At 51.7% G+C, this 15,387-nt stretch overlaps 1 protein-coding gene across 2 annotated transcripts in view; it reads left to right on the top strand.

The window, feature by feature from the left end:
- Window positions 1-2,463: 2,463 nt before the first annotated feature.
- Window positions 2,464-15,387, top strand: part of LOC309584582 (E3 ubiquitin-protein ligase NEDD4-like) — a 103,784-nt gene continuing 90,860 nt past the window's right edge. For both annotated transcript variants that reach the window (XM_082300677.1, XM_082300676.1), the window contains exon 1: window positions 2,464-2,577. In XM_082300677.1, the coding sequence (XP_082156803.1) occupies window positions 2,530-2,577 (48 nt within the window). In that variant the 5' untranslated portion in view covers window positions 2,464-2,529. The remainder of the gene's footprint in view (window positions 2,578-15,387) is intronic.

The raw sequence follows: 15,387 nt of genomic DNA, 5'->3' as shown, positions 1-15,387 counted from the left end.
GTAAGTGGCACTAATTGTCATGCTCTGGCCTCAGAGATCCTTTCATTTTGCTCCTGTACAGGCGTATTTTTCCCTGGGGAGCACCTGTTGGTGGGAATGCTGGCTGACTGTACACCACCAGCAGCCCAGGTGCTGTGAGGTGGAAGGAAAAAGCCATGGATGTGATTCCAGAGGGATGTGAACATGTGCTGCAGAAAAGATCTGGATTCTGAGATTTCCATGTACCGCCACCTTTACAGTGCTGGGATTACAGTCCACTTACAGCTGTTGAATTACACCCAACTGTTTCTTTTTCATACTGCTCTTCAGAAATAGAAACATTCTTGAATAGAAACATGCCAGGTTCCTGATGGTATCCAACTCTTGGTGTCAGCACAGAAAGATAAGGGAGGCAAAGAACTGGGATGTGTTTATGGAACTGAATGAAAGGACTACTAAAATCCTGTGTTTCCGTGGTATCCCGGGGATGGGAGGTGGAGGAGATGCTTCTGTTAAGGCAACGAAGTAGGTCAGTGAAAAGCAGGGGGGAAAGCTACATCCAGAGTTGGGAATGATCTGCTGAGCTTGGAACAAAGAATAAAACTGAATCTCTCTTGGCGTAAGACCTGTGCAATGAGCCTGGTGCCAGGTGCTCCTGTGCACCCAGCCATCCCAGGGCTCGCCTTGGCCAGGCAAACAGGAGCATTTTGCCCCTGGTGCTGGGGAAGCCCCGGCCCGGCCGTGCCCGGCACTGCCTGCACCACGTGTAGTTTATGGCCAGGAGGGATCCGTGGGAGTACAAAGGCTGATGTCTCCCCAGGCTGGACTTTAACAGTTCATGCTCAGCTCCAGGGCACTGCTGTCTGGGCAGAGGTCACATCCTTCCTGCCCCAGAAAGGGCTTTGGAAAGGCTGGAAAAAACGCTTTCTGGCCTACAGACTGGTGTGGAATCTCTCCAGAAAAAGGGATCTCCTTTTTCCCGTTCTGCTCAGCTCCGTGAAACAGAAACAGGTATAAAGCACCTGAGCACACGGAGGTGGGCTGCTGAAGACAGAGCCAGTGGCACTTGTCCGAAGCGCACAGAACGAAGTGCACAGTGTGTTGGGCTGTGGTGACAGATCTGTCCCGTGCCAGTGGCCCCACGTGCCTTTGGTAACACACTGTACACTTACAAGTAAATGTAATAGAGCATAAATGTGTCTGGGCACCGCTGCCATCGAACTTCCTCATTAGCCTCCACTTAAGCACCACCGCACTGCCAGGAGATACCGAGAGATCATAAATGGGTGATTAGCACAGGGAGGGGCATGGCCCGGGGCAGAGCCAGCTCAGGGGCGGAAAACAAATCAAAAGCTCATTTAGAGCTAAAGCGAGACTTGATTTTGCCCAGAAGTGCCCTCGCTCCAAGTGCCCACTGTGTTTTGTTTCCCTAAAATCCGCGGTGGCGAGAGAAAAAATGCCACGGTGAGCGACCATCTCCCACTGCTCCAGAGAGCCGCGGGCAGCGGGGACTTTGCTCCTGCTCATCCCGGGCCTGCACCGGGACACCGGAGCAGGGCCCGCCGCCCGCACGGGGACACATCCCGGGACACATCCCGGGACACATCCCGGGACACATCCCGGCGCAGATCCCGCTGCCCGCACGGGGACACATCCCTGGACACATCCCGGGACACATCCCGGCGCAGATCCCGCTGCCCGCACGGGGACACATCCCTGGACACATCCCGGGACACATCCCGGCGCAGATCCCGCTGCCCGCACGGGGACACATCCCTGGACACATCCCGGGACTCATCCCGGCGCAGATCCCGCTGCCCGCACGGGGACACATCCCTGGACACATCCCGGGACACATCCCTGGACACATCCCGGCGCAGATCCCGCTGCCCGCACGGGGACACATCCCTGGACACATCCCGGGACACATCCCGGGACTCATCCCGGCGCAGATCCCGCTGCCCGCACGGGGACACATCCCTGGACACATCCCTGGACACATCCCGGGACACATCCCGGCGCAGATCCCGCTGCCCGCACGGGGCGCGGCCCCGCAGTCCAGGCCCGGCGGCGCCGCTCCCGCCCACTGGGGGGCGCCTGCCACACGCGCGTGCTGCCCCCGCGCGCCAGCTCCGCGCGAAGCGCCTCGCGCGCCCACGCGCCCACCCCGAGCGCGCGCATCCCTCGCGCACCCCTCGCGCACATCCCTCGCGCACCCCGCGCGCCCCTTTCCCACGCCCGTCCCTCAGGGCGGTGCGGCCGCGGAGTGCGGCCCCTCCCGCGCTTTGTGCCTCTCCCCGCCCGCCCCGCCCGCCGCCGCTGGGCCGGCCCGGCGCTCTCCCCGCCCCGCCGGCGCTCTCCGTCCCTGCGGCCGCGCTCAGCCCCGGCCCGCGGCGGCGGCGGCAGCGCGGGCGGCCCCGGGCGGCCCCGCCCCCGGCCCTTTTCCGCCGGGCTCGGCTCCCGACGCCTTCCGCCGCCCGCGGGCCAGTAGCAGCGGCGGCGGCAGCAGGAGGCGGCGGCGGGCGGCTCGGCGGGCCCGGGAGCGGCTCCATGGCGACCGCGGCGGCGGAGCCGGTGTACGGGCTCTCAGAGGACGAGGTGGGTCGGCGCGGACGGGCTGGGTGCGGGGTTTGCCGGAGCGCCGTCGGTGGGAGCCGCGGCGGAGGTTCGAGAGCTGGGCGAAGGTCGAGGGTCGGTCTGGGAGGGCAGGCGTTGCCCGCCCCGCAGGGCTCTGCGCCCCTCCCGCAGCGGCCACTTGCCCGGGGACGGCCTGGCCCGGGGTGCGCTGCCCGCACCCTCGGCAGGTGCGGCCGCCCGGAGCCCGCGGGTGCCTCGGCCGGACCGGTAGCGAACAAAGAGCTGCGGCCGGCGGTGCCGAGGGCGGGGGCGGCCGCCCCTCTCCGCCTCCTCCCCCCAGCGCTGCCAGTGTCCCCCGGGAGCGGCCGCGGGGCCGGAGCGTAGCAGCCGCCGGGCCGGTGCGCCGGGTACTGTGTCAGACACAACCTGGCCCCAGTGCAGATGGAGCTGATAGGAGAGGTAGGACCCGCGATAAGTAATCACCGTGTGCCGGCTTTATCAGCCGATGTCTTCTGCAGAACCAAAAATGTCACAGGCATGAGAACAGTCCAGTTTACTTTAGGTAAATGTTAAAAATCCTATTTAATGCCTTTTTTTGTTTCCTGGCCTTGGTCGGTTGCTCCTTTTCTTAGGAGCCAGTGTCATAGAGCATCAGCAATGGGCAAGGCTGCATTACTGGGCTGTGGTTTCAGGGTATCAGCTATTAGGAGCACACATACTGCTTTTATTTTTACAGGAGTGAATAGTAATTACAACAGCATTGCTTCCGGTTTTGTGGGGCTGAACACAAAGGATGATGTGTCAGTCTGTTTGTGGTGTAGAAGAAACTAACGTTAAAAACATCTTCTGCCTTGTGAACCTCACAGACAATGTTTCTTACCTGGTGTATTTTAGGGGCACCGAATCTGGATGACTGACTGTAACGTTTAATTCTCATTGGGAAGGAGGTTCCTGGGCAGGAGTGGGTGTTTTGGGGGGGGGGGGGGGGGGGGGGCTGTCATTCTGTTGTTGTTAAATTATAAAGCTGATTGCAAATGCTCTGCCTGTGTGTGAAGGTAGGGGAGAGGAGAGGGCATTCCAGGAGCGTTGGGTGCTGTAGATAGTGAGCACAACAGCAGAGGAGAACCTTCTCCTCGCTGAGCTGTTTCCATAATCCTTCATGTGAGCACAGCGGTGGCTGGCACCAGTCCCCAGGCAGCTTTGGGCCAGCTCCGGTGCATTGCCCGACCCTGCAGGTAGCCGGGCCCACTGCTGAGCCATCTGCAGGGTCCTGCTTGCTCCTGCTGCCAGCGGGCCTGTGGTGATCCTGCCTGCTCTTGGGCTGGTGGGGGGGGGTCTGCACAGGCTTAGGGAACAGTTAAAGGCAGTGGGATTTGCTGTCCCAAAATGGGCACCCTAAACCATTTGATTGGGGGTGCTTTTGTGCTTATATTAGCAAGTGTGATCTGTGAGGAAAAGGGAAACCTGGAGCCATCCTGCCAGGTCCCAGGGAGGTGGCTGAGAACATCATGCTGGAGCTTGGCTGCTGCCTTCTCTGTTGTGTGTGTGCTCACTGTGTCTTTTGTCCCTGCCTCGACATATGCTGGTACTTGAACAGAATGCTAAAGAGAAACGGATACAGGGAGAAATCTGCTGGCTTCTCTCACCTTGGCTCGGAGGTGGAAGGATCTCGGGAGAGCAGGGGCTGCTCCTGACGTGATACTCAACCTCAGCTGGTGCTGGGGACCTGGCCTGTAGAGCAGTGGGCAAGGAGATGTGTTTGTCACTCATCTCCTGAGGTAAAACCAAGCTGTTGGAAAAGGAGCTGCTGGGAAAAGAAAGGCTCTGGTCTCTCAGCAGTGACCCATGTCACAGCTGCAGTGATGACCACAGCCACACTGCCTGAGGGACAGGAGACTGTGCTTTGTTTCCTGCTTTGCCGTGCATCTGCTAATGCTGGACACTTCTCAGGAAGAGCAGTGACCATCTAAAACTGCGGTGGGAGTCCACAAATGGAAATAGGATGGGAGAAAGAGGGAACAGGGACTGAGGGAGGGGTGGCATGGAGAAGGGTGCAGGTGATGCAGCCTGCTGGGCTGTAGTTTCATGACCCTGAGAGCCTGACCTGCTCTTGAGTGTCTAGTAATGGATAGAGGAGAGCACAGAGGAGGGGAGGATGATCTCTCTCAAGAAGGTGGCTGTAAGGTAGCTCTAGTAAAGAGGGCTGAGGAAGGTGTGCTGACAGTTCTCTGCATGCTGGCTTGTGTGGGTAATGACTTCCCGCTAGCATTGGCTTGGACTTGGCTCATCATTTTTTGGAAGGCAGAGCTCTGTTAGCTGTGAGAGAGCTGTGAGAGGCTGAATTGTGTATGTGGACGTATTCAGCCTATTCATTTCCTTTGTTCCTGCCTGGGTTTGAAATGCTGTTTGCAGATCTGTTGTATGTGGGTTTTGGAGGGCTTTGAGTTGGCCTTGTGCAGTGCTTCCATTCCTGGCACATTTGCTGATTGGAAAATGAAGTGATTTGCATGCAAGCTGGACTTGCTGAGTGGCTCTCCAGAGAACCAGCAATCTCTCCGACAGACCAGAGGCACAGGCTTCCCTCCTGCTTGCACAGCTGATGTGTGTGGTAGGCGTGGAGCAGGCTCGGGCTGCGTGTGTGCTGGCGTGTCTGCAGAGTATGGGCCTGCGCTCATCCCTGTGGGGAGCTGTGGTTCACAGGGCTGCCTTCCAGGGGGACATTGTTCCGTTTTGCCCAGGGACTCTGATAGGTGTTGGGATGCTAGGCAGGTTGGGGATCTGGGGATCACTGACTCACAGGGTAGGAGCCAACCATTTTAGTTTGTCGTGACAGACCACGTTGTGTTCACAGATCAACCTCTTTGTAAACCTGAACTGTAAAGTGTTTTACATTAATTAGGTAAAATTAGTTGTAAATCAGATTCATATCCTGACAATTTTTAACTGTTGGGATGACCTCAGCACTGGGCCAGGCTGCCCAGAGGGTGTTGGAGCTCCATCCTTGGGGCTGTTTGGGACCATCAGGACACAGGCCTGGGCAGCCAGCTCTGGCTTAAGCAGGGGGTGGGCCAAGTGACCTCCAGAGGCCCGTCCCAACCTCAGCCTCTTTGCAATTCTGTGAAATAATATTTACACAGGCTCCTTGGAAGCTTAGGTGCTTTCAGGCAATCCCTAAATATCAGTATATATAAAAACTTACAGCCCTTTGTAGCTGAAAATATTTGTGATTTAAGTGTACCTCTCCTTTGTTTCAGTTTGGGTTTCTTGAGAGTCAAATGTTGCCCACACAAATCCACAAACATTTTGCTTTCTCAGTGTCCTTGGATGGAAGCAAAACTTGCAGCTCCTTGGATCTTGTTTGCTTGAACAAAAAATGGAACTTCAGAAAAAAGATCCTTGAAGAAAAATTGTCTTTTTATATTTTAAAATATTAGGGGGGAAAAGGTTCATATGTGAAACTGCTCTCTGCAGTTCTTCTCTTTTCAAGTTCTATTCAACTTCTGTGACTTGTGATTGAATCAATTGGAATTAGAAGCTTCCTACTGAGATGACATTTTGTCATGCCTTAGAAATTGTCAAAAGGATCTTATGTTCCTGAAAATATCTTGATGTGTGAGATACAATCCCATATGCCTCAAATAATTCTGGGTGTAGTCACTGCAGCCTAACCTTTCATCTTAGTTCTTGTGTGCTGTGCTGGGCAAAGCCTTGTGCCTGAGGAATGAATCCTGAAGGATTTCAGGACCTCAGGAGTCTCTGTGGTGCTTCGCTTTACTGAGACACACTTTGGGGAAAAGGAAACAAACCCAGTTCTGAGTGTGATGGAAATGGTTCCTGTGGACAGGATGAGTTCCTGAAGCACAGGCTCACCTGTACTGGATCTAACATCAGGGTAAGGAATAAGCCAAGATTTGCCACAGTGGTGCTGTGGGGAAGTGCAGCTTGTGCCATGATGGATAAACTGTGTGCAAACTGTTTCAGACTGAGGCATATGGGAGGCTGGCTTTTGTGCCTTGTGTTTACATGTTCCTGACGGATTTGTTGCTCTGGAATGATCTCCCTTGAGGGTGTCTCCTTCCCTGTAGTTGAGTGTCATGTTAACAGATCCATGAGATGGGGCTGCAGGGCCTCAAGAGGAAGATGTTATTGCTCATGATCAACAAGATTTATTGGGGAGGAAAAGGGCTGCGATTTTCCCTCCCTCCCTGGACTTGGTGACAGCAGTGACATGTGGGAGTTCAGTGTTGGATTTCTCTACTTTGCATTTGAAGCAAACAGTAAACTTTGGAAGTGATGACGATGCTGAGTTGTTGGGGCAGTGTCAGTGTTGTAGATGGTTGCAGTTAGATTTCAGGTGCCATTTCCTGTTGTGTTGCCTCGGTGGTGAGGCTGTACCTTGCTGCTCACCTGGCTTCTGCACTGTGCTGGCATGGCCAGAGATGTTTCCTGAGCCCAGGCCATCCCCACGGAGCCCCTGCCAGCACTGGTGCTGGGGAGGGCCTCCAGAGCTGTGTCCCTTCATTGTTCTGGTTCCCAGCTCAGCTCCCGGAGCAGCACTGGAGCATCGAGTTCTGTGGCACTGCAAGAGCGCTGGATGAAGGACCAGGGCAGTGATGTGCCAGAGAAGCAGCTTGTGGGCAGCTGTGGCTCCTCAGCTGCAAGGTGGGAAGGGGCAGTGTGAGGGGCCAGTCTGCCCAGGGGTGCACCCCTGGCCCCAGGAGCTCCAGCCCAGCCCACTGCATACCTGAAGCCAGAGTGAAAAAACCCTTGAGTTCCTTGAGAAGATGCACCTTTTGTCACCACCACTGAACACAGACCCTTTAAATGAGAGCTCTGTTGTTTCTGCTCTGAATGTTCTGGTTACATAAAGCCTCACTCTGCTTTCTGAGTGTGAGAGGGGCCTCCCTTGGTCACAGCACTGACACTGTCTTAGCAATAAGCAATTCAGAATAGTGACTTTTTTATTGACCCTGAATTGTTTTTATAGACACTAAGTGCACTGGCTTCAGGGATAACACATAAACCTTAAATGATGATTGAAAAGTCCAGGTAAGGAAACATTTCATAAATGACAGGGCTTGCGTGTCTACTTGTATGGCAGAATAACAAAATAGGCTGTGGTTCTCAGGAGGTCAATAGATTTTTATAAAAGCCTGCATTTTAAACCTGATTTTAATGAGTTATTGGCATGTTTTGGTCGCTAGTACTGACACTAAGTAAATTCTAATTTTATTATAAAATGACTGTAAAGACATTTAAGGTGGCTTGTATTAACATGAGGGTGTGAGGGAGAGAAGGAGTGTTAGTTTTAGCTATCCCTCCATTCAGAGAGGCTCTGTCTCCCCTGGCTGCTGTCCTGTCCTCTGAGGGTGGTATGCAGGCAGTGCAACCAGTGGTTCCGCTGCTGCCTTTGGGAAGGGGGGTAAGCATTCCTTGGGTTCCGTGTGAAGGGCTGGCCGTTGGAGGGCACTGTGTAATGGGAAATGGGAACTCGAGGTTCTCTGCTCCTGCACAGAGGCCATTTTCGTGGGAAGCAAACATGGACTGTGAGCCCCACACCCGCTGGTGAGCAGGCACCTCACCCCCGGGGCACAGCTTGTGCTGGCAGTTACGGTTAACACATCTCTGATGGGGTTTGCTGCGTTTTGTTTTGGAAATATCACCAGGCATGGTACGAATGCAGAACGAGCTTACCTGTCAGAAGGGAATCGGTGTTACATCTTAGGATGTAGTGGGAAGAATTCAGCCCTGCAGCTTCTAGGCTGGAGCTGTGTCTCCAGCCAGTGAAAGGCTCTGTGAGATGTAACACTTATCCTTTCTGAACCAAACACGGCTCCTGGTGCGAGGTGGGCTGCCTGCACAGATGCTGTAGGATCTGGAGGCCACATTGGAGGTGGTGCTGTGGGTGCAGCCTGTTGGCAGCTCACTGATTTCTGCTGGATTGTGCCGAATTGACAACCTCTCAGTCCCAGAAGATTGGATTAAGACCTTTGCTTAATTAAACTCGGTGCAATATAAACTGGGACTTTCTGGGCAAGCTGGAAACCTCCAGGCCTTGTAATAGCAGTGAGGGCTGGATTATCCAACAGCTTCAGTCAACAGAAAGTCGTAGATGTGATAACAATGTGCAGAAGTAGCTTGATTTAATTACAATTAAATTTTGGTGTTGGTAATGAGAAATCTCATTAACTTCCATAAATTTCTCCATCTTTTGCTTTCACTGCAACTTTCTCTTAAATATTTCATTGTGTTGAATGGGAAGGTTTTACTGTAGCAGTAGAAGAAGTGCTGCTGGGCAGCTCTGTCCCCTTTCGGAAAGAAGTGCAGTGCAATCTTGTGCACGCTGTTATTTTGGGTAAGCTGGGTAGGAATGTGGCGCAGGTTGGGTGACTCCTACCTCGAGCCCTGGGCGGAAGGAATGTGGTTTTACTGCTGGCATGCTCAGCTCAGGACTGGAGCTGCTGCCAGGTCAGTACTAACACCTGCCAGAGTTTACCTGGGACTGGAACTGTGGTTTTCAGAAGTATTTAACACACTATCATGCCAACTTTTTCAGCACGCGGTTCTTAAACTGCCCGGTTACTGGTGCTGGAGTGTTCCCTTCCCCTGCTCCCACAGTCTTTTCCTCTCCCTTGCCAGAAAGAAGGAAGAAAACCAAATCCTCAGGAAAGGGATTGTTTTCTGCAGAGAACTAGTAATTAATTTTAGAAGGAGAGATGTGGCTAAATTGCACAGGCCTGGAAGCTAATTGCAGTTAAAATAGTTAAAAATAAACCAATCTGTAAAAACAACTCAAAGCCCCAACAAAACAAATCTAGAAACTTGATTTCTGAGATGGATTGTGGAATGTATTGAGATGCATTATGTCTGCCAGGTGATGTCTTGACTGGGCAACAGACTTGGTGTGTATATTTTTAATTGTTCATTTTTTTTTCTCCCTCCATTTGACCATAATTCCTGTGCACTGGAAGGCTGTAGGTGTTTGCCAGAGTCCTGATTTCTAGGATTTGGGAACCTTAATCAAATTTTGATTACCTGTAATCAAAATAAGTATCTCTGGTTGTGAGAACACTGTCTATTCTGAGGAATCATTCCATGAATGAGTTGGGCTTTGCCATGAAGCCACAGTGCTCTATTGTTGTGCCTCACTGCATGGATCAGTGTGGCTGTGTTGGAGTCCTGCCAGCTCAAGTCAGGTTTTCCTGTTTCCATGTAGTTTATCTGCTGGAGAGGAGCAGAACAATTTGGAATGGGGAGCGCAACTGTGCCATCCTCTCTGCTTTGGCAGACCCTAGTGTTGAATAATGCTGGCTTGAGGGTGGAAGTATGTTCCTGTAATCTGTGTTGGTTTTAATTGAAAGCAATTCAAAGTCTGACTCTCTTTAAGCATCTTTATGTTATGTAGATGATCACACTGAATTCATGGTGGGATTTTGGAGAGATGGGAGTGATGAGCGGTGTGCTGGGAGGACTCCCTCATGGATGGTCTGTTCGGACATTGGTGTGGTGGGGAAAATCTGCTTTTGGCCTCTTCCTGGTGGGACTGGGCGTGAGGTTTGGAGCATGCTGCTCTGGAGGCTGTGGCCAGTGTCCGTGTGAAGGTGGTCATGGAGGTCATGGTTGTGTGTAAGTTCTCTGGAGAATGAAGAAGCTTTTTTCTTCCAAGAGTGAAGTGCTCTGGAAGGTGAACTAACAGCAAGGAAGAGCAGTTTGGGGGCGTGTTGGAGGGAGGAGAGCCCAATGGAATTTTGTTGGCCTCATGCTCTGCTTGCCATCCTCCCTCTCTGTTTATCCAGCAACTCCAATGAGAGACGGTCTGTCAGGTCTCCTTCACGCCGGGGAGTAACTGACATAAACTGTCTTCAACTTTTTACATAAATTAACAGACGTATTGGACTTTTTAATCACTGAGAAATTACAATAGAGACACTGCTTTACCTTCTCAGGGTTTGATTTTTTTTCTGCAGAACACCAACCAGGCTGCTTTTCTTCCCAGCTTTTGGTGTGTCTATGCAATCTTTGCTTATTGCTGCTGCTAAATGAAAGCTGAGACATTTCACTCAAATGTTTTTGCCTGTTTGATTAAACAGGCTTGATAGATGACCATTTTTTTACTTGACAAAAATTTCTTGGTAGATTTTATAACTTTTGGCGCACCCCTCCATAGACCAGGTAGTGATCAGGTGTTCTGTCCAGTGTGGGGAGTAAACATAATCTGCAGTCATCAGATCCCAACTCTATGTCCAAAAGAAAAACTAACCAAAACATCTGAAAGGAAACAATGGCTGACTTGCTGTTACAAATAGATTGCCTCATTCCCTTGGGCTGGAATTTGGAGTTACGGATTCACCTCTCAAAGGTCCTTGAGCCCGAAGTCTGGGTGTGATACCATGGTGATGTTGGCAGGTGTTGGCTTGTATCTTCTCTTTAGTGTTTGCTCGTAGTTCTTATTGGAAGCCATTTGCTGGCCCAGTTGTGCTGTTGGCTGGTGTAACTACCCGTGGGAGTTAAAGGATGTCTCTTTTGTCCTGGTTTTTCATATTTTATTGTGTACTTTTGTAACATACATCTCTAGAACTGAAATGGGAAAGAGTCTGCTCTGGACCAGGTGCTGCGGTGGGATGTGCTGGGTGAGCACATGGGTTCCCTGGGTGCTGGCACCCCCAAAGCAGGGCTGGACCCACTTGGTACTTTGGTGGGGGATTGCTGGGAAGCTGCTGTCACTGCCCAGCTGTCCAGAAGCCTCAAAGCTTTGGCAGGGGTATATGTGTACTAGTTTATATATGGCCTTGTCATCTTGGATCTCGGCTGACACTGTGTGTCTGGTAAATCACAGCATCGCTCAGAGGTGCTACTAAAGGCAAAATTACTTCTAAAGCTTTCAGTCCTACATGATGGTCAAGTGGACATGTCAGTTCCTGCTGGTGGGGAGGAGTTGGTGGAGGGAGGTGTGACCAGGTGGCTCCAACATACAAGCTCTGTGCCATGTGGACAAAAATGAAGTCTCCACAGAAGTGTTGGGTTTTGGGGTGGGAAAGAGGAGGCCAAGCTGAGACCATCGGTGATGTAGACAGCCCAGGTGCCTGGAAATGAGGCTGTACTGGTTGCTCCCATCAGAGGTATGTCAGCCCAGTTTATTAAAATGAACCAAATGTGGATTTATGGGTTGGGTATACTACAGGGCTGCCTGTTGTGACTGCTTCCTTAGCACTGGGCCCTTGTGGCACAGGTGGGTGTGTGGTATGCTGAGGACCTTCAGCTGGTGCTGGTGTTTGGTGAGTGCTGAGGACCTTCAGCTGGTGCTGGTGTTTGGTGAGTGCTGAGGACCTTCAGCTGGTGCTGGTCTCAGTGGTCGATCCCAGGACAGTTCACTTGCGACTCCACCCTCCACTTGGGCAGAGGGAGTTGGGGCTGATGGCTTCTGGAGCAGCCCACACAAATCCAGTGGATTTGCACTGCTGAAAGGGAGATGCTGCTTTCTCTTGTACACCCTGGGAACACCCGTGGCCCAGTACAAATCTGCAGACAGCCTCCTATGTCTTTGTGGGGCTGTTGAATTGCAGTAACTTCTGGAAAGGTGATCAAAGTCAGAGGTATGTGGCAGGAGCTGCTGGGGGTGATGGTGGAGGGTGTGTGTAGAGGGAGGGCAGGGCACCTGCTCTTTGGTGGCTGTGAGCTGTGGAGTTGGCTGTGTGGGTCTCGTGAATCCAGAGCTTTGGCTAGAATCCTGACCCTGATGAAGTCTGTGGTAAGTTTGTCTAAAAGCAGCTCATCTGTAGTCATATAGGAATGTTAAATGGATGAATTCCCTAACAAACAGGTGGAGCTTTTAACCTTTTTTTAAAGATTTCTTGAGTTTACCATTCCTGCTGTTTGTGGTGAGAGGGAGAAGTGGTGTGTGGACAAAACTGTGAGTGTGGGCTTTGTGCTTGTGCTGATTCAGCCTCATTAAAAAAGCAACAGCTTTGCTGCTCAGTGAAGAGCAAGGAGCAATGGACTTGCTTCTTTAGCCTCTGCTCTTGGTACAATGATGTTTGATGTATTATAAAATATTGGCTTGGCCATTGTTTGTAACTGTTGAGCTGAAAGAACTTGAAAATTCTTTCCCTGGACAGGTCTTGCTTTAGTGAATTGAGTGAGAGCATATGGCACTGATGTACATGCAACTCCATTTTATAGCTGTGGGAATGGCATCACTGTTTAGAGTTCAGGGCTGCTGGATCACCTCCCTGCCTCACTTCATATGTTCCTTCCCCCCGCCCCCTTTTTATTTTAAAAAGCAGTCTTAGAGCTAAAGTTTACACCCACCCCAGTGGATGGGTGGACACTTGAGGTGGAGAACTGCCTGATCCAAGGAGTGGTGAGTTGGGCAGCTTAGGTGCTGTGTGCCACAGTGAGGGGCATGTTCCTTGCACAGCCTGCGCTTGTTTCGGATAAGTGGTGGAGGCACATGTTTGGGTGGATGCCAGAAAGATCTCTGTATTTATCCTTGCTGGCTATTTGGTTTGTTTCAGTTCCATCTGGTCAAGTTTGGTCACGTACTATTTTATTCCTTATTTCCAGTGTCCACAGAAAAACATTCACTCCTCAGGGTCAGGTAAATTCCTGTGCATGCCTGGCCTGGACTGTGTGTGAATAACACCACTCCTGCTGCCATGGCCTGAGGAGGCACTTCTCCTTTCTATTCCCTGTGGGAGGGAGCCTTGCTGTGTGGTTTTTCGTGGCGGGGTAGGCTTGTCCCAACAGTACTGTGACACACCTGGGTCCTGACAGTGTCCGTGCTGGTGACTCACCGTCCTTGCTGTTGGAGCAGGGGCGTGTTGGGGAGCGCAGTGAGTGGGATGAACCTTGCTTCGTGCCTTCTCCCGTCGGCAGTGCCTCCTGGCCTCTGCACCTCAGCAGGAGGGCTGGCTTCTGCGCCATCCTCGCCTCAGTTGGCTGCAGTGCTGCTTCTCGCCCACAGTTCTGGGGCTGATCCTCTCCTCCCAGTCATGCTCGCTAAGAGGCTTGTAGGAGACAAGTGAGAGCATTCTCATTAAAAACCAGCTATTCCCAGGCTATTGGTAGCCTGAGAGTACCAGAGGTGTGTTTTCCTTCCTCATAAGCTGCTCTCTGGTTGTGGCCACGAAGTCAGGACTCCAGCAGTGCCGCTGAGTGCTCACTGGAGGCGCAGCAGCCTGAGAGCTGGGCAGGAACAGGGACAGGCTTCCCCTGGCCACCAGCGAGGCTGGCTGAAGGTCTGGAAACCAGAGCTAGATGTGGGCCTTTAGGAGAGATAATGGGCAGGGAACCTGAATGGATCGTTCTTCTTTTAAGGTAGCACTATGGATATTTTTTTCCAAATTTTCTTTTTTGTACAAAGTGGATTATCCTGATGCTTCTGATGCTCTCATATCCAGGAGCTACCTTCTCATTCTGTGATCTAATTAGCACAATAAAGAACATGTTGCATTTTCATCCCCTGTGTTGAAGCTGAGATTTCACTTGTCTCTATTTAAGCCCCAGCTGCATCCCAAGGGTGGTGGCCGTGCCACTCTGGAACTCCAGAACAGGAGAGGTGGGTGCAGCAGAGGCCAGCAGACCCCCCCTGTCATGCAGTTGCTGTGCTGGGCAGGTCTGGCCAGGCTGGGAGCAAGGTCAGAGTAGTGTTTTGTAGGGACATCCTGCAGCTGTACCAGAGGTTGTGCCAAATCAAGTCACACAGTCAAGTTTTGGTTTTGTCTTAACTAGTTTCTGTTGTAGTTTGAAAGTCAAACATTGTAAACCAGACTGTGCTAAGTGGTTACAGGCTGGGTGTGGGTTACCTGCCAGGTCATTTGCCACCGTGTTCCTGCATGCACCTAACGCAGGATGCTGATAGAGCCCCTTTGGAGGCTGTTGAAACCACGGGCCCTTCACAACTGTTAGTGACTGGCCTCAAAGTCTGCAGAGTTAAGATGCTGACGTTTGTAGCTAATGTGTTTTCAAGTCTTATGGTGACCTTCTCATATCTTGTGCCTACCTGTGTCACTTTTTTCCTTAGAATGTTGTCCAAATTTTGGCTTGGAACTAGTGCATATTTTTAAACATTTCAGTCAAAGCTTTAGTCACTGTTTTAATTGACATTGTTATTAAAGAAATGCCTCTTAACACTACTTGAATTGATTTATCAAAACCCTGAGTGGTTTCTTCAGCCTGCTGACATCATGAGAATTTACCTTTAATCCCTTGTGCTGCTGTCATGGAGCCTGATTTTATTTTGAGTCTGGTCAGTTCAGTTCTGAACTACTTGTACCTGCATTTGTATTTCTTCATTTTACTCCGCTGAGAGATGATCAGCTGTAATTCAGTGCAGACACCCGTACCCCAGGCCAGTGCATGCCACATGGCTTCCAGCTGCAGCTCTCGAGTGTCTGCCCTATAGAGAGTGAAGTTGTTGTTTCAAATTCCCAAAACTTGGACAGGAAGTAAAGCCTGTGTGAGAGGAAGGTTGGAGTTGAGTGCCGAAATGACTGCTGCAGCCTGTACCTGGTGAGGGAAATCACTAAACACTCACCACTTTAGGTCACCTCTGTGTGTTGGACACCAGGACTGTGGCATTTGGGAAGTGAAGTTGGGGTCCCCAGCCCGGTGTCACTGCAGGCTGGAGCGCGCAGGGGTCCCCAGCCCGGTGTCACTGCAGGCTGGAGCACGCAGGAGTCCCCAGCCCGGTGTCACTGCAGGCTGGAGCACACATGCCAATAGATAGCATTTGATAAGGCTGGAATGTGCTACAGAAGCTCTCAGTCATTGCTGACTGTTGCTGTGGAAACTGGCTGGTTTCGGTGGTTTAGCACTCGGCATCCTGATGTT

This window comes from Coloeus monedula, assembly GCF_965178545.1.
Source record: "Coloeus monedula genome assembly, chromosome: W".
NCBI lineage: Eukaryota > Metazoa > Chordata > Aves > Passeriformes > Corvidae > Coloeus > Coloeus monedula.
The sequence above is the reverse complement of the archived record's forward strand: the minus strand, read 5'-3'. Positions and strand labels throughout refer to the sequence as shown.